General features: G+C 34.7%; 3 protein-coding genes and 1 long non-coding RNA gene across 4 annotated transcripts in view; 2 read left to right on the plus strand and 2 right to left on the minus strand.

The window, feature by feature from the left end:
- The window catches only part of LOC115448293 (probable G-protein coupled receptor CG31760), an 82,943-nt gene that overhangs the window by 1,513 nt on the left and 54,949 nt on the right, over positions 1-26,481 (plus strand). The window lies entirely within an intron of this gene.
- Positions 6,654-26,481, minus strand: part of LOC119188905 — a 70,455-nt gene continuing 50,627 nt past the window's right edge. The window contains exon 2 of the long non-coding RNA XR_005112154.1: positions 6,654-8,107. This is a non-coding gene — a long non-coding RNA (uncharacterized LOC119188905). The remainder of the gene's footprint in view (positions 8,108-26,481) is intronic.
- Positions 9,663-10,648, plus strand: LOC115448296 (L-xylulose reductase). The gene has a single exon (XM_030175689.2). The coding sequence runs from the start codon at positions 9,712-9,714 to the stop codon at positions 10,486-10,488; it is 777 nt and encodes a 258-aa protein (XP_030031549.1). The 5' UTR covers positions 9,663-9,711; the 3' UTR covers positions 10,489-10,648.
- Positions 11,639-14,407, minus strand: LOC115448294 (glucose 1-dehydrogenase 2). The gene has a single exon (XM_030175687.2). It carries the CDS (start codon positions 14,343-14,345, stop codon positions 13,533-13,535), a length of 813 nt encoding a protein of 270 aa, XP_030031547.1. The 5' UTR covers positions 14,346-14,407; the 3' UTR covers positions 11,639-13,532.

Below are 26,481 nucleotides of genomic sequence, written 5' to 3' on the forward strand. Positions count from 1 at the left end.
AAGTCTATAGACAAGATCTCTGCGGCTTATTTGACATGAAAATAAACCGTTTGTGGCACTCGCAATCATTCGTTTCGATCTATTCCGATCTCATTCCTCACTTTTACCCTTGCCCTACTTTAGGTGATATTCGGAAAATCCGAAAAATATTTTTATACCTTCCACTTTTTATTCAAACTTTTATTCATCATCCACTATGGCGTCCCTTTAAGTACTAGAATGTAATGTACACACTAAATATCAATTATATAAATATTGGTAAATTAATACCAAATTATAATTTAATTGACATTTTAGCCCAAAGTCAAAGCATTTGAAATGTAATATTCGTTATGAATTTGTATTCCACATGGATATGCATCTTTATTGATTTTATTTCCCGCTCCCAAGACTTCGTGCATGTGGGAGATTTAAAAAAAGAACATTGTCATAGGTTATTCCTCGCATTTGGCTCATAATTTCACAGCACTTACGTCCTATACTCAATATACTGGACTTTGGTAACCATAAAATACTCAACTTGAAACATTTGCTATACCTTACATATCGTATCCCACAATATTGTATTTTTATGTGTGACGAAGAGATAAAGCAGCCCCGCATTGTCAACAATCAAGTAAGATTATGTTTAAATGCAATGATTAAAATGTTATGTAGGCCAGTGACAAAAATAATATTGTTTTATTCTGCGGTATTTATTCGTAATAAAAAATCTTTAACAATAATAAAACTATTATGTACATAAGTAGGTATGTTGCCTCTATTGTCGATGGATTAAAATAATAACATTATGGGGGTGGTTTTTTACAACTTTTTAAATTTTCGTTAAATAAAAAAAAGATATTATAAGTAAGATATTTAATTTTAATATTGCGTTGTGGTTGCGCGAATAATTTCCACGAAGTACTTATTACCGTAAAAATAATAATATTACATTTTCTGTGCATAAAATATTTAAAATAAGAATTTAATATAGCAATAAGAATATCAATCGACGACAAACATTAAAGGTAAATAATGTTTTTAATTCAAAGTAGGTAAGTACCGGTCACTGACCCAATAAAATAATAAAATTACTACGTAATAGTAATAAAAATTAAACAAGTTCTGTAAAATCATACAATAATTAATACAGCTTAACAAAAATAACTGAAGTTTAATTTGTTCATAATTAGTTAAACTTAACAAAAACAGACCATAATTTATTGCACAAAAATTGCTCAACAAAATTATTTTGATGAAAAAAAATATCCCGTCGCCATATGGAATACATATTCATAACGAATTCCAATGGACAGGAAGTAATTGTGCATATTTATGTTATTTGTACCCATGCATCCTCTGTCCAAGCCGTTATTGTTTATTGCCAAGTTCAAATCAATTTATAATACGGAATGAATCACTTGTTAACTGTGTCCTTGCGTGGAATACCTACATATACAAGCGCGTAGAAGCGAGTATTAATATAGGCTAGGTGGGAGAGTCGGTGGTTCGACATTGCAGGGGCGGTGCGCCTCGGCTGTCACCCTTTAGTGGGTCACACTTGCTATTTATAAAAAAAAATAAAGAATACATAAAAACAAAAAAATGTGTTTTTTTTTATCTGACTCGTGGTAGGTCTCTCATATTTGAGAGTCCGCCTGGGTAGGTAGCACCGCAATGTGTATATCTGCCGCCAAGCCGCACGTAGAATGTAGTCACTAATGTGTTTCGGTTTAAAGGGCATTGTAGCCAGTGTAACTACTGGACATAATAAGACTTAACATCTTATGTCTCAGGATGATAAGCGCAGTGGAAAACGAAACAATACTTTGTAATTCAAGTTGTTGAATGGTGTTTCTACTGTTGATGGGCAGTCGTCTTGCTTACCATCATGTGTATGGCAAGCTTGTCTCGTTATTTAAAGCAATAAAAAAATACTTGATAATTAATATGTACTAGTATAATATGATTGGAATAGAAAGAAGCTGAATGGAAGTGCTGGTAGGATATCAGTGGTACTCGAATAGGTACTGCAGGGAACAAGTTAAAATATAGAAATTGTCACATTATGGGACTAAACACTTGGCCAAAAGTGGGAACCATGGCCGCACCTCTGCTTACCCCTTCTGGGATAAAGGCGTGATGTGTGTATGTGTGTTTTCAATCTATACAGCTTTATCATTGATTAAGCAACATTTAAAAATTCTAATACAAAACTCTATCACTTATTATTAAAAATATATGTAATAATTCGTAAAAGACAAAAGTAATAGAGTACGTAGAGAGAGGCCTATAAATAACGCAACAACGAGGTTAAGAACAAAATGTTGGAAAATCTCTAAATTTGATTGTCATTGTCTAACATGTTTTTTTTGTAAAACGTCATTGGTCCATTGTGTATCGACATAAATTGATTACATGAAGTGTAGGCAAATTGATTGGCCCACTACGCACACAGAGGCCGCTGTTTCCTCCACTATGTAAATTTTAAAAAGACCCAAATTTGTAATAACCTAAAGTGACGCGCAAATGTTTTACTGGCAATTTTCTAAGACCTAATATAGAGTTTCACAAGTCTACGCGGTGACTAAACGTTTTTAAAGTTGACACGCGGTAAATAGTACTTATTACACACAGTGGATTTAGCAAGTAGCATTAACAAGGAAAACATTATTCTATAATTTAAATGCGTGATGAGTGTTACATATTTCAAAATAATTAGAACTAGACTACTTATGCAAAGTAATAGTATAATTTTTACCAACATTTTGAACAAAAAAACATCGAGGCATCCCCTAAGAAAGGATTTTGATAAATTCCACCCCTAAGGGGATAAAATTAGTTTGAACTTATCAGTACCGGGAAAATATGTAGCAAGACTTTTATCATACAGTGGACTCTTATTCCGGAAAACTCCTTCACGCGGGCGAAGCCGCGAGCAAAAGCTAATATATTCATATGTCGTATTTTTGCCAAGCTTAAAAGTAGAATATAGTATAATATTTTTTAGGCTAAACGCCAGAAGATCAATGGTATTGCTTTTGTATCGGACCGCTAACTAGAACTATGAACTCAAATCTAGGCACTTCTCAAAGATTCACATGAGAAGCTATTGGTAGTGGATTAAAGGTTACTAAAAAAATATATTCAAGACTTCATTCTTATAAAATATTTTAGAACCCTATGAAATGAAAAAATCTTCTCTTTATTTTTATTGACTTAAGAATAAGTTCAAAATTAATAACATGATTCTTCCTCAGTGTGTACTTATGTACTTAGTCTGGCAATGATATGATACTAGTGATATACTGATACTCAATATAAGCCAGGAGTCGAATCTTTGTATGTTATTAGATAGGCTTGCCGCCTATCACATCATGGGACGCAATATAAACGGCGGAAAGTTGCCGCACGAATTGCACCTCTGCCTACCCCTTCGAGGATTAAAGGCGTGAGTGTGTGTGTAAGATATGTCTAAGTACGATACGAATAAAGTGCAAACATCTATTGGCTAACGAAACGTCAAGTTTCATATCAACATTAACCGAGGAACGTAATATCTATCGTCCCGCGGGCTTGAAAGCACGCTTCCATGAGCAATATTTTGTTGCCAGGTATAAAGATCTAACCGAGCCAATAATTAAATATTTTACGCTCTAATGGACATCTGAGTGTGACTAAAATAAGCGACCGAAATATGTAAAAAGATTTAAAATCTCAATGTTGTTTTCATTCGAAATGTACTGGGCTTCAAAATCATAAATTAATAATGGTTAGATTTACTTCATATGGGAAATTTTGCCAAATTTCTACCAGCCATCGTTATAATTTTGTTGGTAAAGACTCTGTAAAATATAGTTTTGAATACTTGTGTATCTAATTCTATTTATTTGTTTTTGCATGTTATTACAAATATGATATGTCGCGGCGCATGCTCCAAACAAGTTTATCGATTTATTTATTTTCTCATTACCCTCGGCAGACAAACCATTGGCCAAGCTGATGCACGAGCACGATGCCTCCTGGGCATCAGGTAAAGGACTTTGTGTTACATTAGCTAAAACGACCACAAAAATACTTTAATGTTTGCTCTCAACTATATATTATGCTCTCTGATATCTCTCCGGTCATGTCGGATTGCCGTCTCATCAGACTATGAGATTGAAGGAACAGAGAGCGCACCCATGTATGTCGCACACACATGGGCACTATATATCCTGTGTATTTGGATGATCTCCATGGAGATTAGCCGTGCGTGGCCGAAATTTCGTTTAGGAAGGAATCATTATGTTCCTTGGAGTGACCTTCACATTTTTATATAATAATAATAATACTATACTCTCTGTAACAGTCTTCTATTTGTCATTGTCGAACAATTACATTGGCCTCTAGTTAATTCTCTAAGCAGATCATGTACTATCATGAGAAATAAGTGTGTTAACTGATTATAATATTAATATTACACTACAAAATGTTCAACTTGTGAAATAAATTATTATTATTGTAAAATTAAAAAGTCAAGCTCTGTCTTAAAAAGTCAAGTAAATCTAAACTGCGTAATATTTCAACGAACTTTCATATTGTTGGTGTTTTTAAATGTTGAAAATATTTATATCGATGATGATTACTGAAAGAAAATGTGGTACATTTTAAACCTTATTTAATATTATTACATGTAGTGAGTGTTTTTTATAGTTCGTTGTATCCTTTCATTTAATACAGAACATGTGTGATCCAAAATTTTAATAGGGAATTTAGCTGTGGAAACTAAAGCGCTGAGAGCGAGGTGGAGCCGACGGAGAAAGCAATTAACCCACTCAAAGGATGAACAACCCTGCATTCTAGAGGCTTCTATAAATTATTCATGCAAGTATAGCGAATATTATGTTTATTCTCATAGAATTCAAGGTGAAGGAGAAAGTCGATCTTCATTTCAAGTTTAGCACGTTTTGTAATGTCATTGTTGCAATAAAATAATGTTGTGACTAATAATGAAAATATTTTGCAATATTAAAGATATCAATAAGAAAACGAGCAACATCCATTTTTATAAAATGTGTCGTAGTATGAATTATGATTAATACCATACTAACTGATTTATAGATCTAGAGCCAATCATCAAGTAAACTGTTATGAACACCTTAAATATAATATTATGTTTAATAGCAATAGGTCATTACTACGGGTCTTGCTCGAGTGAAAAGCCTTAAGAAAAATTACCCTTTGCCAGTTACGTAACAGCACCTTAAAAGGCCCATAATAAATTAATCGAATGGTACCTCTCCTAAGATAAAAAATATATAGATTACTCCGACAGCCTCTTTTTTTACCGCCCAATAGACAAAATATTGTAAACTTTACAAGATTTTAGGGGCTCCTGAACTCAATCGCCCAACGCATTTAACTCTTCGTGCCACCCTATACGCCACTTTGCACTTAAATACCAGTATTGTTAATTTAGGACTCGGTCTATCTGTACAACAAACGTCCAAATTCAGCGATCTAAAGTTTAACTTCTAACGAACATCTTCACAAACTATCGTATTTAAAAATTAATGAGATTTCTTTATTATTCTCACTACTGTCATCGTTTCTTCATGATCCGCAAATCGACAAAGCCGCTCTTTCAAGCTGTACGATTCCACTTTCATAGCGCTTTTAATTGCCTGATAATCGTGTTGTAGCTACACTCGTTTTCATTTATTGCATTATTGCATAATTCCTCGGAAATACTTGTGTAGGGTTCCATTTATTATTGTGAAGTTAAAGAGTTTCTTCTTGACCTATATATTGTGTCAACTGCCGTCAATAACTGATGGCCTCTAAATGTAGAACCTTGGTTTTGTAATATCATGACTTCATTACAATCAATGAAATTTGGTCATATATTTGTAGGCTATTCCGTTCTATTTAAAACTGATCCTACAAATAATTCATGCTCAAAAGTAAAGGACTTAGATCGCGTGCTAAGGGCAAATAGAATGTAACCAGTACATTATTCTGGCGATGTACTCTTCAATCGGTCTTGAGTAATCACTATTAGATAGTAGATACTAATATATATAGTAGATACTATGAGTTATCTCATTATAACTAGTTAAAACTAGTCATGAGAATGAGACTTTTGAGAACTATGCTATTCAAACACAGTATTTCTATTAGCGTCTTCGCTCGAATTAACAATACCATCAAATATTATTCGCAAGTAATTTTATGAAAAGAAGGGCACCAGGCATAATGCCGTCTTGGATAAATATCGGTGTTTAAACTAGAAAACCAGTCAATAGCTAAGAAACTTGACCTCCCACGGAATGTCTCTTCAAATACAGAAAATTGTATAGCTATTTCTTTCTTTTTTAGTAATTGCCAACCCAAACTTTTGATTGAGAAAATAAAAACACCGAAAGAAACAAAAACAACGTAAAGTAATTAAAATACACCAGCATCATTTCGACTTGCTAATGATGTTTGGATTATTTTGTTTATTTTCTGTTTAATATCACATGGAAATGTGTTTGGCTTCACAACTCTGTTGTCTAATAGTTGTAATGTTTTTATCGAGCAATTAAAATACGTAATTGCATTTTCGTTTCTGTATTTACATCTTGTGAAAATGCTAGAAATGGCAAAGTAAGTAAAAATATTGGGGATGGAAAATTAAACATCTAAAATGAACAAATAAAAAGTGTAATCTATATCTAGTCATAATTTCTAAGAAGATATATAGTTTTTGAACAATCAGAGTTGAAAAAAATTAATTTACAATTATTTCAATATTTACAATTTATTACGACTGTGCCTATGACAACAGTTATAAAAATTAAACTACCTTCAAAAACCACTTTAACATTATTTAGTCACCGAACACAAAATTGGTAAACAGTTTACATAAAAAAAAAAATTATAAACTTTTTTATTTTAGTAAGAAATAGACATCTCATCATCATCATCAATGGCGTACTCGTATTGCACATGCATTACGACTATTCCACTGAGGTGTTACATCTTTGTGTACCCCTGAAAAGGGAAAATGCTATATATGTATGTATGAAAAAGACACAACAAAAACAAATGCCAAAACACCACTAAAAAAGTCACAGGAAAGTTTGATTAACAATTTCGTTTACTTAAACGAAATACTTAAGCCAGTTATTTTAGTTTAAAAACCAAATTACTGGACCTATTTTCTTTAAAATAATAAAGGCAAAATCTGAAAGTATATTCTTTAAATAAAAAAGAGTTTTCAAAATCGGTTAACAAACTGCCGAGTTGAGATATAACAAACATAAAAACATACACTTTGAATTGAGAATTTCCTCCTTTTTTCGAAGTCGTATGAAAAGAACAAATGACTAGACAAACAGTGAAATTGATTGTAGATGAAAACTACACTCCGAAAATTCCGTCCGTAATACGTGAAATGTGCTATCTATTAACATAACTTGTAACGTCTTCAGCCTAGCCGTCTCGTTGTCATTTAACAAAGCCAATGATGGAGTTACGGGTGTTCAAAAGACCTACCCTATCTTTAACATGCGTAATATCAAATGCACAGAACCATCTTTGTATTATAGGAACAATGGCTTTTGTAGTTTGGTTCGTAACGTTTTCAAATGTAATGTTTTGTGATATAAATGGATACTAATATCGTATACCTACTTATTTCGAATGAAGAATCAAATACATTTATCAAAATTTTTGAAGAATTTATGGTTTGGTGATTCCTCATGCTTAGACTAATGAATGCTACCATAATTATCGTATTTCAGCCTTTTTATTTGCGACATATTTAAAACCTCTTTCAAACACTTTCAATTTGTCTTTTCATGGTAGTGAAATGTTTTTTTTTAGTGTTAAATTCCCTTTAGTGAGAACTAAGATAGTATTGGTTCTTTTTAGACTGCATCGTGACAGGTAGGCCTCCCGCTGCCGTTGACGTCGAGAGCGTCCTTTTGAGCCCCCTCCTATATAAGAAGATAAGCCGCGCTAGGCGGAACGCGTAGTGACGGTTGCGGACAACCAATGCAGAGACTTCCATCAGACAAAGCCCACTACCGTCCTTAGTGCCTTGCAGTGGTTTGTTGCCGGCCGTGTTATGCGAACAGCTGGTTCGTTTCATTCTGATCTGCAAAAAAAGAATGTCAGATGTGTTAAGAATGTTCGACTCTTTCCCATTGTATAATACACACATAACGATAATAAATAGGTATAAATAACAAAAGAAGTTGGAAGAAAATAAAGCATATACATGATACATCTAAAGTCCAGAGAGTACCTAATACCATTACATTTTTTAAATTACTAGTAGAATTTATATCGATTTAAAAGCACAAAGGCTCAGCACGTAAAGGAAAATATTTTACTTTATTAATTATTATTACAAAGATATTACATAAATAAAGTAATATCATTTTCTTAATATAGATGATATTAAGTATGTGTGCATAAGGATCAAATTACAAATAAGCAAACACTCGAATTTTTTAACCTATATTACGAAATAAGAATTGGGTCGACCCTCGGCCTCCAGAAAAGAAATTAAGCAAAACATTCCTAAACTTAAAGATTATTCTTGACGCTAGTAATTTGTTATCCGAAATTTCTCTTTAGGTTGTGATGACAAAGATCTAAAATAAAAAATTAACCTCTGAAGACAAAGCCTATTGCATAGATAATATCAAAGGGATATTTGAGATGGGATAGTAAGGGTGGTATACCTCCTTTAGCTAAAAAAATGTTCCAGTAGGCTATCTATAGTTTTTAAATATATTAATAATTGCATTTACAGAATTTAAAATAAAATTACAATCAACTAGGAAATGAGTATGAGTCGCATTGCCTATAAAATGTATGGCGTGTGTTTTTCGCGATTTTTGACTTCAATGTACGCAAAATTTAGATGGTCCTGTAAAGTACTTGATCCTTACAACAGGATCGAATGGAAAATGCAAATTGCAGAACAGCATGGAAAAATTTAAAACAAAATATTCGCATTCGCGGCATATATTCATATCACGATAACTAAACGTCAGTTTCTAATTTCTATCCGTACAGTAAGTAATACTAAGTTATGCTTTTAATTGAACCCAATAGGCCTTCTAAAAGTTGAAATCATAAAAAACCTAGTACCTAGTTAATTCAAGATCAGATTATCACCTTTTTTTTTAAACGAATATTTAGGCATTAATCTCACCGCTGACGAGGAACCGACGTAAAGACCTTTTTCTCGCTCAAGAAACGTAAAATAGACGTAGATAGTTGATCGCTAACTGTTCACACTGCTGAAACTCCCTCCACTAGTTTGTTGCATTAATAAGAGCTATCAAAGATAATATTCGCTGATCAATGTTCGCCTGTCAGTTAGAACACTCCTCGAGAGATTCCCAGCACTAATTATTTACTACAGTGCCAGTAATCGCCCGTCACACTCGAACAGTCGCTATAGCCCAGCTACAAAACTATCAGAACCATACACTCGTTTCTCAATGCTAGCTCACTCGTTTCTACTTTCTAGCTCTCTGCTCTACTCATTGCTTGTTCATGGTCGGCAATGCTACAAGTGCCTAAAAAACAAGTAAAATACATTTAATTATCTTTATACATAATTTAGAAGCAGATAAGAGTTATCATACACTCATGATATAATGTGCGTGTATATTAATAATTATCTTTTTAAGAACCGCGTCTGAAAATTAGTTCGATTACAACGGTCGTGAGGTGTGCATCAACATGGATTTTAGCAACAAAGTTGTTCTTGTGACTGGTGGTAGTTCCGGCATTGGAGCTGCCATAGCAATTAAATTTGCAGCTCATGGCGCACAAGTTGCAATTGTTGGAAGAAACAAGGTAAAACTTCAAAATGTGTCTGAAGAATGTTCACGCAATGGCAGCAAACCCCTGGTGATTGTAGCAGATGTGAGCAATGACGTAGATGTCAAGAGGATTGTGACCGAAACAATCGCACATTTTGGTACACTTCATGTTTTAATTAACAACGCAGGAATAGGTGGATCTGCGAGTATTCTATCAAGTGATACTGTTCAGATGTTCGATCGAGTTATGGCGACTAATGTGCGTTCGGTTGTTCATCTCACTCACCTTGCTGCACCTCACCTAATTGAAACGAAAGGCAACATAATTAATATATCTAGTATAGCTTCTTTGAAAACGGTATCTAAAGAAGGTTTTGCATACTCCGCCTCGAAGGCATGTTTGGATCATTTTTCAAGATGCATAGCTTTAGAATTGGCTTCTAAGGGAGTTCGTGTCAATACTGTCAACCCCGGGCCTGTTAAAAGTGATATAATTGCAAATATGGGAGTACCTGAGGTGGCTCAAAAATTTATTTGGGAAAAGATGCAGAAAGTAACGGCTCTTGATCGTATATCCGAACCGGAGGAAGTCGCTGATCTTGTGTTGTTCTTGGCAAGTGATAAAGCCAGAAGTATTACCGGCAGCACGTATGTAACTGACAACGGCGCATGTTTGAATGGAATTATGGAATAACTTTAATGATTATACTAAATGTAGAGATTAGTACTGTGTTAACGGCGTAGTAGACTTGTAACACCCTTCATTATAGTAAACATTATAGAGATGTACCTTACTGTAAATTTGTAATTTTAAACCACGATGTGTAAAGAAGAATAAATGGTTTGAATGTTAATTGGTTTTTATTTACTCAACGCTCATGGGTCATAGAGAGTAGTAACTAAGGGCAATTCCCGTGGGTAGGTACATAATATTATATTATTTCAGTTTAACGCGTTTTAGAGCTTAACAATTTCCATACCTGTATAGTGGCTGGTTTCGACCGTTTCAGGTGATCAGTTTTTCACCATAATAGTTTCTTATGTTTACGCGAATGTTAGACATTAAAATTAAACTATTTTTCGGATAGAATCGAATCGGAAAATTAGTTCAATGTTTTTCCAATATAGTATCAGTCCAAGTCGTAATGTCGGTATGATTAACATCACATTAATTGTGTATTACGTAGATTATTGTATTGTTAACTGATAAGCATAATCAGAAAATATTTCACTATTCTAACATCATGATGTTACGAATGAAACTTGTGTCAAATCAATCTGTCGCCTTGAGCTAATGATCCTTACAAATTACAAAACAAGGTTCGCCGCTGTCTGTGTGAGTATGCTAAACACAAAATTTATCAAACAGATTTCGACAAACTTTTGTATGAAGATAATTTAAGATCATGGAAAGGATACAGGCTAATTTTAATCTCAGTATAAAGTGGGACCTATATTATGAAAAAACTTTTCACGCCTATAAAGCCGTGAGCAAAAAATATAATAATAATCATATATATAGGTATTATCTTGTAGACAATCTTATCGTCATGTTGCTAGTCCTGTACAACGGAAATTACTTTATTTTATTTAGCAAAATAAGTTTTAAACAGTACAATCTTCATGTAAACGTAAAATCTTTACGGAAAATCAATGTTTGTTTGTATTTTATGCGCTCCACACCGTTCATCCAATAGCGATAAGACTTTGTCAACTTATTGCCTGCACTTACTTGAAGGTTATAAGCATTGTACAATTTCTTAAGGTGGCGCGCGTGTTCTACTAGTTAATGATTTGATTTGAAAGGGCATTGAAGGAGGAAGTTCTTTGAATGAGATATAAAACAAAGAGCAATTTCAATTTTATTTTACCTCTTTAATTTTTGAAATGAACATACAATTTGTGAGACTGAGTAATGCAGTCTGAGAGCCTTGGATTCTGAACTTATGACTATCGTTGCAGCAAAAACCGCTTTTCGTTTAATTCCCATCTAGGGTTAGGTTACACGTGGTACTTGAGGCGTATCGCTGTGACTTTCCGAAGTTAGATACGAGTGTATTCATTAACAATTAGCCTTCGCTTTAACGGTGACAGAAAGGACTTCTTATTTATTCCTTAGGGTTAAGGAATACATAAGAAGTCCTCTTAAAAGTTCTGATATATCTGAAGTCAGCCACCCCGCATTAATCCAGCTTGATGCTCTAAGGCAGAGCTGCTCAAATTTTTTATCGTCGGCCCAAATGGGCGATTCAGGTATTTTTGGGCGTTACTGCCGATTCCGATTTTAATTTCTGTTATGACCACATAGTGTAATGACCATTCAATATTAAGTAAGGGGAAACAACTCAATGTTTCATAGCAGTGTAACTCGTTCTTTCCGCGCCAGGGACACTTTATCAACTTGCAGGAATTTTTTTACTAGCTTACCTAGACCAGATAAAACTCATCCGTGGGTCCTAGTATGGCTCACAGGCCTGGATTGAGCAACCATGGTCTTAGACCTAAACGATCTGAGTCGTAGGCCATTGACTAGGGATTTTATGTAATACGGGGTTGATATTGTTAGTCATATTATAATACTACACGAACAGTTTTGCGATCAAGTTATATGCACCTGTAATTACACTTGTGTAAAGTATATTTAATGCTCTTTGATGTTATACTTTGGACGATGATAGAGTTTTTATAACGTCACACGGTGCCAAATTATGGTCGCCTACGTTTCGGTTCTTGTAATCAACAGATACAAAATAACAAAGGAGAAAGCGATTATGACAAAGGCACTATGGTGTACTATGGCCTTGCTAACTTATTCATAATGTTTTTGTTGACAGCAACATTCCTGTCAAAAGCTAATGCTAATGGGGATTAAAATAAGTCATAGATTTAGTTTATTGATGGCCTATTTTTGTACGGACTGTACATTTTGTTAAAAATCTGTGAATGCAGATCTTAATATCTTCAAAAATGACGGACAGTTCCATAAGAAAGTTTGTAGCTATAGTGGTTAAGGTAGTTTTCCCTTGCTACCAGGGTTTCAAAAATCCACTTATACAATATCTTTAATTTTTAATTGTTACATCAGTCAAGTAACCAACTCACGGGCCTCTTAATAAAATTACATAATTATGTAGAGCAAATATAAAATCCAATTTATATATTTTATACATCTTATTTATTAAAAAGATCAAACAGTTATATTATAATATGTACAAATAGAAAAGATATATAAGTAATAGAAATATATAAATGTATAACCTACACCATTCGTTCATAAATATGTACGTAATTCTAGTTAACATTTAAAAGTACAGGTACTAATATGTAAATAAATATATAAAATTTGAATTAGAGTGTAAATACCGTTCACTCCCTGCTCCCGCTGCCATAATACCGCGGGATGACAGTAATAAAGTCGGCGAAGTGCGGATGCACTAGTTTCGCTTTTTCTAGCAATATATTATAAATACAAAAAACACATATTATTATTCATAGATTACTTAGAAAAATTAACGTTGTTGCAGTGGGCGGACGTCAAAATGGATTTACGCATGCATCGTCGCAAATAAATACAATATTTTCGAGAAAATCCATGCATATAGAGAACAAGAAAAAATATTCTCAGAGTATCGTCACAAAACCGAAAACAAATCGAGCATTTTCCGTAAAATAAATATAAATAAAATGGCACGCCCGTGTATGACGAACGTCGAGCGACGAGTACAACCGCCGTAATCTTCACCGTGAGCTTATTATAGCTTGATCGTCGTTCCCACTACCAGAAGGTGACAATATTGCACCGTTGTCAATAACATACGAAGATCCTGTAATACTCTTAGCTTTTTCACTTGCCAAGAATAGTGTCAAATCGGCTATTTCTTCAGATGAAGAAATTCTTCCTAAAGGACTCGATTTTTCCATTTTGTCATACACAGCATCTTGCGTAGCTTTGTCCAAGCCCATCCAGTTTGATATGATATCAGTCTTTACAATCCCAGGGTTGATAGTATTTACTCTGACACCCTTTGGCGCTAATTCCAACGCTATACATCTAGTGAAATGGTCTAAACCTGCCTTTGATGTGCAGTACGCAAATGCTTTGTCCATTACAACACCCAATGAAGCAACGCTCGATATGTTGATGATGTTGCCTTTAGATGCAACAATGTGAGGACCGGCAATGTGAGTGAAACAAACGATTGACCTCAGATTTGTAGTCATGATGAGATCAAAAGTTTCAATCGCTTCTTCATCCAATATACCGCAGTTTTTAACGATACCCGCGTTGTTGATTAGTACATCTAGCTTGCCGAACTGATCGATGGTTTGACTCACCGCTTTTCGAGCACTTTCCTCTGTAGTGACATCCGCTACTATCACGAGTGGTTTGCTGCCAACTTTTTCACATTTTTTAGATACTTCGGCTAATTTTGTTGTATTTCTTGCTACTATCGCTACTTTAGCTCCTTCAGAAGCGAATTTCTCTGCTATCGCGGCTCCTATTCCAGAGCTGGCTCCCGTTACCAAAACAACTTTATCTTGGAAGGACATATTTTTAAAATTTAATGAGAGTCCTCACGATGCTTAGTTACTTTTGCCTCTTTCTGCTATAACACAGAAAATTACAGACACACGTTTTTAAACACTTTTTTATCATAATATTATATCATCGTGGTAGATAAGTTAATAAAAATATAATAACAGCATGACTTTACATTTTTTTACAGTTACTAATTACATATTATAAAAAAGAAAATTTTATTTCATTGTGACACAGCGTTTGTGGTGTGATCGTAAAATAAATAATAAATGAAAATTCTTTGATTGTCTTATTATCTAGTTTCATGTATTATTATAAAGCACAGTAAAATTGTATACTTAATTATAAAAGCAAAAGGAATCACTTACGGTGACCCGTACAGTAGTTCCGAGCAGCGCTGGTTTCCAGCCCCTATTGTATATCTTTTGCCCGCTACTTCGCCAGCGAAAATAGAAATTCAAGTTAAAATTTTACGAGTCCATGGATTAATTATACTTACGTAATCATCATTTATTACATCGATACACAGACAATTGGCTACCAAGTAACAAACTAGAGAAAGATAAGTTATACATAATATTGAATTTCATGTTCGTCTATTGCCATAATTTTGTTGCCGTGATCTTTACATTTGCAAATTTTAATTCATTCAACTACTTATGTGGCTGACTGTACCTCAGTGAGATAACCTACGCAAAAACCAATAAAGATGCATGTCATAATGAAACCACAAATTATGTTATTTGGATTTATCCAACACGATAACTAATAACAACACCTGAGCATATACGTATTAAAATATTTCAATGTCATATCAGTTCTATAAACCGCTGAACAGATTTTAATGAAATATAATACACGAATAAAGATTAGAATAATGACTACTTGTTATCACACAAATAATACTTGATCTATCTCTTAGACTATCTCTTGGCATACTTTTAAACCAGGAAGACATTCCTAACCCGTGAATTACTAGTGTATTGTAATTTATCATAAAAATGTTTAAATTAGGTATTACTAGCTTTTGCTCGCGGCTTCGCCGGCGTGAACGAGTTTTCCGGGATACATTTTTTTCCGACTTATGTATCGTTATAATATGACCAAATTACACAAAATCATTATAAATTGAGTCTTACGTGTTATTCTGATGTATAAACCAATATTACTGTAAAGTTTCATCCAAATCCGTCCAGTAGTTTTTTTTGAAAAAGAGAAATTTTCGCATTTATAATCTATACTTATAATAAATCTGTAGAGAGGTCAATTCTGTACATGAAATATATTTCCAAAATAACTGGGGGTGATTAGGGATCGATACTGATGCCAAAAATGCAATCTTCTTCTATACTTATAATAAATCTGTAGAGAGGTCAATTCTGTACATGAAATATATTTCCAAAATAACTGGGGGTGATTAGGGATCGATACTGATGCCAAAAATGCAATTAGTAAAATTTTTGTCTGTCTGTCTCTCTGTCTGTCTGCCTGTATAACCGTTATAGAAACAAAAACTACTCGACGGATTTTAACGAAACTTGGTACAATTATTTGTCATACTCCTGTGCTGGTTATAGTATACTTTTCATCACGCTACAATTAATAGGAGCAGAGCAGTGAAGGGAAATGTTGGGAAAACGGGTGAAGTTATTCCATTTTTTAAGCTTCCGTCGCGTGTGCAACCTTAATGGTTAAAGCTACACAGAAATCATGTATGACGAAAATGTTCTCCTTAAAATTATGTAAAAAATATCCCACGACAGCATATGTCTCTTCTATGGTTGACTCACAATAACACGTGTAACTCCCGATAGCTTAGCAGTTCGAAGCTTTCTCATTATATTTGTCTACTCTTACGTTTATAACACTCTCAGTCATCCCTAATTAAAAAAGTTAACATTATTAAATATTCCATAAAAAAAGAATCATAGAAATCGGTATAGAAACACCAAAGTTATACATGAATTACGCTAATAATAAGCCATCATGCGTGAATACTGAATCATGATATAAGGATTATTTTTGTATACATATAAGGTCGCGAACGCACAGGCAGGCGGCTTGCTTGGCACCTAGAGGCTAGCGAATCACCTAGCGAGTAGCTTCGTAAAACAAACATTCTCGAACGTTCGCGACCGGCTCCATTTTTGAAGTCCGAAATCCACGCGGGCGAAGCTGCGGGCGGAAGCTAGTATTAAAATAAAACTATTTTTCGGATTTCATCACGGTTTTTTATATTAAAACTTTCTCCAGAGGTTTCGAAGACTTTGAAGACTTCATGTTCACGGAGGGACTGACTTACAAATATACACTTATTTTTTAGTTTTTAGCTGTTGACGTTCCGATCTACGCAGAATAAACTTACAGTGTATGTAAGTAACCTCATTTCCTCCTCTCCTAAACATACAAATAAGGAAAGATGTTTTACTGATCGTACCTCCTATTATCAAATATCATACTATCTATATATTATGTTTTATTTTTGTTGTGATTTAGATTCGATAACATAATTGTTCAAAGCAAATAGACAAGAACTTTTTTGCTAACTTATTCTCGCGGCCTCGGCTTGCATGCAAATATTGATTTCCAAAAAATGTCCATATACATCAATCCATGTTTATTTATGTCTCCATCGATAACCATTTAAAAGTTTATGTGTTATTGGTAAACAGATCTCTAAATATCGTCAACAGTAATCACATTAATATTGAACGATTTAGTTCAAAGTTGTGAACGAATAGTGTTTGCTTCTAGTAAACAGTTCTTGAGTTTTATGGCGACCAAGAATAAATAAAGCAGTAATATAACTTACTTGGGAACATACTTGATATTAAAACGTGAGATTCTGACATCTAATCACAGATCGTTAAACTACCTCAATTATTTAAAACGATGGGTCAGTAATTGCACCTCTGCCTACCTTTGCACGAATAAAGGTATCAAGTTATGAATGTATTTGTATTTCATAATCCTAAAGATAATTAGTATAACATACTATGTTTTGGCTTTTTTTAAAGATTGAATTGATCCTGATTTAAGTAGGTTGTTGAGATGGTTTTGCTAAGTCGTTTCCTCACATCCATTTCAATTACTAAGCATAGTTATTCAACGCCTTCACATTGCGTTTATTAGAAAAACAATAACCAACTGACGTTTAGAACATTGCAGCTAATATTTATCTTTGATTATTAATATATTTCATTATCCTGGAGTCTTAATTAAAATCACATCGGATCTGATGTTAACTCTAAACATAATATCCTCTAAAGAGAAAGTGCCCTTCAAAGGTTTCTAGGACTATGCCAGCATAGCCTACTGGGTATAATATATTATACATCAGTTGATTCCAAATATATATTATATAGTTGTTTTTCTTTACATGACTGCTGATAAATGCTATCTTTTGAATAATTTATAATTGGAGTCTAATAGTAATGAATTCCTTTAATCAAACGAAGGATATTTTTATTTAAATATTCTATATGTATGACTTAGATAACTGATTAAAAACAACCCCTAAACCTACTAAGCTATTTAACTAACATAAACTAATTTGTCTCTGGCAGTTTCCCACAGGAGGTAATGAACTTTTTGTAGAAAGAATAGTATTCAATCTTCGTGAATGTAGGTATCATACGTTTACGTTCTTTTTAAGCAACTTCAAAAAAGGAGAAAGCTATTATTTCGATGTGTTTTTTATTATTTTTATTACTTACGAACTCATTCATTTATGAACTGATGTATTATATTTTCAAAGGTTCAATAATTAATAATTTCAAACACACAGTAATTTAGATGTCGAATGTTAAATTTGTGATAGCTTACCGTCATTTACTAGTGGTAGGTCTCTCATAATATGTGAGAGTCCGCCGGGGTAGGAACTACCGCAATGTCTATATCTGCCGCCAGACAACAGTATGTAGTCACTGTTGTTTTCCGGTTAGAAGGACATTGTAGCCAGTGTAGCTACTGGACATAATAAGAGTGAATATCTCATGTCTCAGAATGGCGAGCGAAGTGGAATACCAAACAATACCTTGTAATTTAAGGTGTTTAATGGTGTTTCTACTGTTTATGTGCGGTCGTATCGTTTACCATCATGCGAACGGCAAGCACGTCTCGTCATTAAAAGCAATAAAAAAAAATATGATATAAGTTTGCTTGCCTAGCAAGGGCCGACTTAAAATCACCGCACTTCTGGGTGTGAGTCTTAGGTGCTCGCAACCCTTCACCATTCTTGTTTTTATACTTTAACAGTTAACACGTCTTAATAATAATAATAATAATAAGCCTTCCAAAAGGACCGGCCTTTATGCCGTGATTTCCCGCAGGAAAGATACAACACAATAATAATAATAATAATATATGCCCCCTGAAAGCCAACCACACGTCCTGATCGACCACCTGATCACGTGGGGGGCGGGCAACGCAACAATAAGATACCGGTGCGGCTAACGTGGCTCTGGAACGTAGGCTAGGAGAGGAGGTAGGATAGAAGATAGTAGAAAGAAAGCTGCTTAGAGCTCCTAGACAGCTATATCATGGTAAGGTCTAAGTGGAACAATCAACATCAGCGCAGGGTGTTGGTTTCGGATTGGCGGCGGAAGAGTGTCTTGTACACCAACGGCGGCAACCATAGGTTTAGTTAGTTAGCTTACTGCGCGCCCACTTGCTATGGACAAGCGAGGCGGGCTCACCAAAGTCCAAAACCTTAATGATGGAAAGCGGAAAAAGTAGGTACAATTTACGGTCGCTTCCCGGGGGCGATCGCCGGGGCGCATCTGGAGCCGATGCTGGATGCCACAGCATGCGAACCATCGGTAGCGGAGTGTCGAGCAGGCGGGCCTCCGTTAGCTCTGTACCCGCACGCGGGGTGCACGGGTAAATGCTACAGCCGACCAACAAATGCAACCAATACCAATGTCACCGTCATCTACACAAAGTTTATTTGAATCTCCCGTCAGTTCGCCATTTTCATTTGAGATTCAATCTAGGTCACGTACGACATCTAACTCGACAAACCCAGAGGATGTTGTACAAGAGGCATACGCCGACAACCTTGTACCCACCACTGGCAACACACGTGCGAGAAAAAAGTGGACAGCAGAAATGAACGAGTTCATAATACGCACATACCTTATAGTGACTAGATTGGAAACAAAATCACGCGGATATTTAGACCCATTACACAAGCAGTTTATAGAGAAGTTCCCTTACATGGATGTTTCAAAGCAGCGCGTAGGAGATCAGCGACGAGCAATCATAAGAAATAAATTATTAACTGAAAACACACTAAAATTAATTAAAACAGATGTTAAGCACTATTTAGAAACACAAAATTTAGAACATAACATAAATCAAAACCATGACACGGAGATAGGATCCAATACCGAAACACAAGTAAATTCAACTTCTAGGATGCGGTGGAGTGACGATATTAATGAAGCCATTATAAGACACTATTTAAGAATCACGCAGTTAGAATCCAATAAAACAGCATATCGAAAACCATTATATATAAGTGTTATTGAACAATTCCCACACATTGCTCATGTTTCTGAACAACGAATAGCAGACCAGCGTAGAGTAATAGTAAATAATAAACTCATCACAGGCCAAAGAATGCAAGAAATAAGACAAGAAATAGCAGAATTACTAGGTAGTCATAGACTCACGCAGAATTCAGATGAACAAACACAAAATTACATATCAAATACACAAACAAATAATACAGACGATCCGTTTTTAAATGTAGAATTTGAATTTACCACACAAAATACTACAGATATAGAAGGAAATAGAGTAACCCATGAACAACCTGATGATGAACGATGGCAGGACGAACAATTGAACATCAAAATATTAGATACATTTAAAACAGCTTATGACAATTTTACAAACTCCGATCCTACAAAAAGACCCTATCTACCAAAACAAAAAGCATCTAAAAAACTTACATATATAATTACATATTTAAATTTACAAGTGCTACCTATATATCAGCCCACTGAACCTACTTTCACTACAACACATACACTAATATACTGTGCAGCGTACACCACAGCTATATGTAATGGCTCCAAAATTATAAATATTCAAAATAACACACAGCTACAACCAAAAAGAAAAGATAGGAAAAAGGCTTGGCAGGTTAGATTAGAAAATAAGATAAGAAAACTAAGACAGGCTATAGGGAGAATGACGCAATATATTAAGGGTAACAGAAGTTTTAAATTAATAGCATACGTAGCTGATATAAAAGAGAAGTACAGGATTCATTCTCGGCATGAGAATCCAAATAAGACAGACGAACAATATTTAGATAGTCTTAAACAAAACCTTAATGCGACTTGTAGTAGGCTCCGGAGATATACTGACTGTACTAAGAGGAAAAATCAAAACGCTCAGTTTCACAACAATGAAAAACAATTTTATAGGGATCTATTGACAAATACAGACCGCATAAGTAGTTCAGAGAATAGTAGAAACCCACAAACAATTACTGCCGAGGCATTGCATAAATTCTGGTCAAATATATGGAGTAAATCAATAGAATACAATAAAGACGCTCAGTGGATACAAGAAGATGCACAAAAATTAGAATCAGTTCCCCAAATGCAATTCCAGCTAATTACATTAGACATATTCATCAATATACTACTCAGGTGGAAAACACCTGGCAGCGACTATATACACAACTACTATTATAAAAAACTCACAACTATGCACCCAACACTTTACAACCACATAAACGAATTTATACAGTCTCCTAAAACAGTACCTCCATTTGTAACTCAAGGCATAACTTACATGATCCCAAAAGGTGATATAGCTACAGACCCTTCAAAATAATAGGCCCATTACTTGCCTTCAATCTATATATAAAATAATAACCGCATGCATTGCCGAACTTGTATACAAACACGTAGCTGAACACAATATATTAGCAGAAGAGCAAAAAGGGTGCCGAAAAGGAAGTCAAGGATGCAAAGAGCAACTTACCATAGACAGAATTGTAATGAAACACACAATACAAAACAAAAGAGAATTGCACACTATGTATATAGATTATCGTAAAGCTTTTGATTCTATTCCACACACTTGGCTAATATACATACTTCAACACTATAAGATACATCCAACACTGGTTACCTTCTTGTCAAATACAATGAACAACTGGCACACAACACTTAAAATAAGAAATGTAGGAATCACTATAGAAAGCGACGTAATCCCAATTAAACGAGGTATCTTCCAGGGAGACGCCTTCAGCCCTCTCTGGTTCTGTCTCGCATTAAACCCACTCTCACAGATTTTAAATAATTCTAATAATGGTCTGAAAATAACAAGTACAAATAAAAATATCTCAATGGCACACCTAATGTACATGGACGATATAAAACTATATAGTAACGACACCCCTTCACTACAGCGTCTAGCAGACTTCACCCAACAATTTTCTAATGACATCCAAATGCAGTTTGGGATTGATAAATGCAAAACCTTTACACTATCTGACGGCCAAGTAACATCTGTAAGCTATGAATTAAATACAGGAGAGAATGTAGACCCCCTCAATCATAATGAAACTTATAAATATCTAGGATTCCAGCAATCGCATCAAATACCCCAAAAAGAAACCAAAGCCGAGATTATAAGAAAGTTTAGACATAGACTCAATGTGTTAGCAAAGACTCAGTTATATTCGCGGAATTTAACTCAAGCAATAAATACATTTGCCATTCCTATCCTTACATATTCATTTGGAATTATTGACTGGACAAAGACAGATTTAAAAAGACTGCAGACTATAATTAATACAACATTAACAAGCCAGCGTAAACATCACCCCCGATCTTGTACACAGCGAATGACACTCCCCAGAAATGAAGGTGGCCGAGGAATCATTGACATCCTGAACTTACACAACAAACAGATAACTACATTAAGAAGCTACTTTTACAAAAAAATGGAACAATCACAACTACACAAATCAATAGTAAAAGCCGATAGACGCATAACCCCACTGAATCTACAATACGAAAATCTACAACGTAATCAGCACATTACATCAAATAGAGACAAAATAGCAGCTTGGAAACAGAAGTCTTTACATGGGAGACATCCGCACGACCTGGAACAGCCTTATGTTGATAGGAATCCATCAAACGCGTGGCTACGGCGTGGCGATCTCTTCCCAGAGACTGAAGGTTTCATGCTAGGTATACAAGACCAAGTTATTGACACAAGAAATTACCAACGTTACATTATCCGTCGTCCAAACTATAATGATAAATGCAGACAATGCCACACAGCTTCAGAAACAATCCAACATATTACCGGCGCATGTAAGTCAATAGCTCAAAGTGATTACAAACATAGACACGATCAAATAGCTGCAATAGTACATCAATGTTTAGCCTACAAATATAAATTAGTTAAAGAAAAAGTACCCTATTATAAATACAAACCACAGATTGTTCTTGAAAATACATATTACAAATTATACTGGGATAGGACTATAGTAACAGATAAGACCATACATTATAACAGGCCGGATATAACAGTATTAGACAAACAAAACAAATCAGTTTACCTTATAGATATTGCCGTTTGTAACACACATAACCTCTCTTCTACTCACACCGAAAAAATTGCGAAATACGTAGATCTGGCTATAGAAATTAAAACACAATGGCGTGTAAATACCACCAAGACAGTACCAATAGTTATATCTACAACCGGTGTAATACCGAAAACACTCCACACTAGCTTACAGACATTAGGGATCCCACCAATGACTTTTATACTTTTACAAAAAGCTGCAATACTGAACACCTGCAGAATTGTTCGTAAATTTCTTAACAACTAAGTAAGGGAATTTCTCAACAACAATATTATCCATGCACTTGGCTTCGGCCCGTGCTATGTTTACCTTCTATTGCAGGAGAGAAACGTTTTTCGTTTATACAATAATGATAATATCAGCCCTGTATTATATACTTTGCCCACTGCTGAGCACGGGCTTCCGCTACTACTGAGAGGGATTAGGCCTTAGTCCACCACGCTGGCCTAGTGCGGATTGGTAGACTTCACACACATTCGAAATTCCTATAGCGAACTTCTCAGATGTGCAGGTTTCCTCACGATGTTTTCCTTAACCGTTAAAGCTAACGATAAATTCACAAAGAATACACACATTTTTTTTAGAAAAGTCAGATGTGTGTGCCCTTGGGGTTTGAACCTGCGGACATTCGTCTCGACAGTCCGTTTCACACCCAACTAGGCTATCGCCGCTTAGATAAGATTATTGATATAAATATTATAACACTTATTCCTTACGTTTACGGAATAGTTTAATGATTTGTAAATTGTAATAATTAAATAATTCTATTATTTGATAGTTGGTACTAGCTGTGCCTGCAACTTCGCTTACGTAGATTTATAATATGTAAAAAAATATAAATAAAACTATGTTTATGTGCAACCAAAACATATAAATCCTGACTGTTGTGATTGCGCTTAAGTACTACTACTACATCAGGCATATCAAATCCAGAACAATCCATACGAAACTATTGTTACAATGCTAATGGGTCGGATTACATTCGAGTTCACTATTGTTACTAGTTTCGTGCACTCCCCTTGATCCAATTTACGTAATGCTATGCCAGCTCTTCTTTTCTCTGTGTTCCTATTCGTTTTACAGTAATTGCATTCGTTGTTCACTGCAATAAAATACCTGTATCATGTTAAAAACTTAAAATTGATCATCGTGAATTATAGTTCAAATAATGTTATCTATATACTATTATATAAAGCTGAAGAGTTTGTTTGTTTGTTTGTTTGAACGCGCTAATCTCAGGAACTACCGGCCCAAACCGAAAAATTCTTTTTGCGTTGGATAGCCCTTTGTTCGTGGAGTGCTATAGGCTATATATCATCACGCTATACCCAATAGGAGCGGAGCAGTAATGGCTAATCTCAAGAACTACCGGTCCAAACTGAAAAAATATTTTTGCGTTGGATAGCTCTTTGTTCGTGAAGTGCTAAAGGGTATATATCATCATGCTATACCCAATAGGAGCGGAGCAGTAATGGCTAATCTCAGGAACTACCGGTCCAAACTGAAAAATTCTTTTTGTGTTGAATAGTCCTTTGTTTGTGGAGTGCTCAAAGTTATATATCATCACGATATGACCAATAGGAGCGGAGCAGTAATGGCTAATCTCAGGAACTACCGGTTTCAACTGAAAAAACGTTTTGTGTTGGATAGCCCTTTATTTGTGGACCGCTATAAGCTATATATCATCACGCTATGACCAATAGGAGCGGAGCAGTAATGGCTAATCTCAGGAACTACCGGTTTGAACTGAAAAAATCTTTTTGTGTTGGATAGCCCTTTATTCCTGGAGTGCTATAGGCTATATATCATCACGCTATGACCAAAAGGAGCGGAGCAGCAATGAAACATGTTGCAAATACGGGGAAAATTATTAGTTTTGAGAGCTTCCGTTGCCTGCGCTGCGTAAACGGTTAAAGTTATGCAACAATGATGTATGACGGGATTGTTCCTCTTAAAAAGTTCTAAAAAATATATTATAAAACAAAGTCCCCCGCTGCATCTGTCTGCCTGAACGTGTTAAACTCAAAAAATACCCAACGTATTAAGATGAAATTTGGTATGGAGACAGTTTGAGACCCTGGGAAGAACAAAGGCTCCTGGGAAACTACTACTTCTATAACGAAAAACTTTAGCCTGAAAAACTTTATAACGCGGGCGGAGCTGCAGGCAAAAGCTAGTTTTTTTATATTTGGAATCTTTAATTATGTTTATCGTGTAAAATAAAAAATTATCAACTTCAACTATTTGACAAGTGACACGTGTTAAAAATTCATTGATTTTATTTTTACTGCTGTCAAAAATATTAAGACCTTCACAACTTCTGAATAAATGCTACCCGTCAGATAATTATAATATAATGTATAGGTCGATCAAATACAAAAGTTACATTATAATATTACTCCCAAATAAATGGTAATAAAACGAGTAGGTACTGTCTACAAAATGTGTCAAATTAAATTTGTTTGAAACAGACCCACAATATTTTCGTTGAGTTATTCACAAGATTACATAATAAAAGTTACTCGCTAAGTTTCTTTTGAAGCAGCCATGCTGAGCAAAAGCCTTTAATTAAAGTTAGAAAATTAGTATGTGAACGGACATTTAAAATTCACCCGCACATTTTAAGGAACTTTACGACAAAACGACATAGAAGTGATAAACAATCTTTCTATTTACGAATTATTAAGGAACGTAAAGACTAATTCAACGTTTTAGGAAGTCTTGGTTTTAATGAAAATGACTGTCTCATATGGCTGCCTAAAAACTTATTACAACTGTATTCCTTACAAATTTATACTAGTATTTAAAGCTAAAGAGTTTGAGTAAGAAAAGAAATAGAAGAATAGAAGTCAGAAACTGTGAAGAATTCATAGCAACCGTGATAAATATGATGAAAGTATAAATCGTGTAAATAAATAAGGCGTTGAAAGATATCATTGGAAATTCAATATCCATTTTGTATTAATTTGAATTTAAAGCACCATTTGTCTGTTTACTCGTGTAAAAAGCTTTACAAATATTTAACCGCATTCTACCTGGTCATTTGTTTTCCATCGAATATAAAATTTCAACCCTCAATAATGTCAGCCCTGTATTATATACTGTCCCACTTTTGGGCACGGACCTCCTCTATTACTGAAAAGAATTAGGCCTTAGTCCATCACGCTGACCTAGTGCGGATTGGTAGACTTTACATATTGAAGTTTTAAACTAAAAGATTGACATAGATTTGATGACATTATGCTATAAATAATATTAAAAAATAAATTATTCTTGGCTAAATTACGGCAGTGTAATGATGACAGCGCAAATTCGATCTAATTGCCCAAACGTAAGTTACATGCGCAATCTCCGAAATCAATCCGCTTGTATAGTATAATCCACTCATTCCCGCCGACCTAGTTACTGCCATGTTGGAAAATGCGATTTGAAGTCAATTTCTGGTTATTTTTCCGGCAGCTACGTCGTACATTACGAGATTAGACTGGGATGTACTAGTAATAGTTATACATATAGCACAG

Source organism: Manduca sexta, chromosome 10, assembly GCF_014839805.1.
Source record: "Manduca sexta isolate Smith_Timp_Sample1 chromosome 10, JHU_Msex_v1.0, whole genome shotgun sequence".
Classification (NCBI taxonomy): Eukaryota; Metazoa; Arthropoda; class Insecta; order Lepidoptera; family Sphingidae; genus Manduca; species Manduca sexta.

Coding starts and splice junctions, on each gene's coding strand:
- LOC115448296 (XM_030175689.2), top strand. CDS start 9,712: ATGGATTTTAGCAACAAAGTTGTTCTTGTGACTGGTGGTAGTTCCGGC.
- LOC115448294 (XM_030175687.2), bottom strand. CDS start 14,345: ATGTCCTTCCAAGATAAAGTTGTTTTGGTAACGGGAGCCAGCTCTGGA.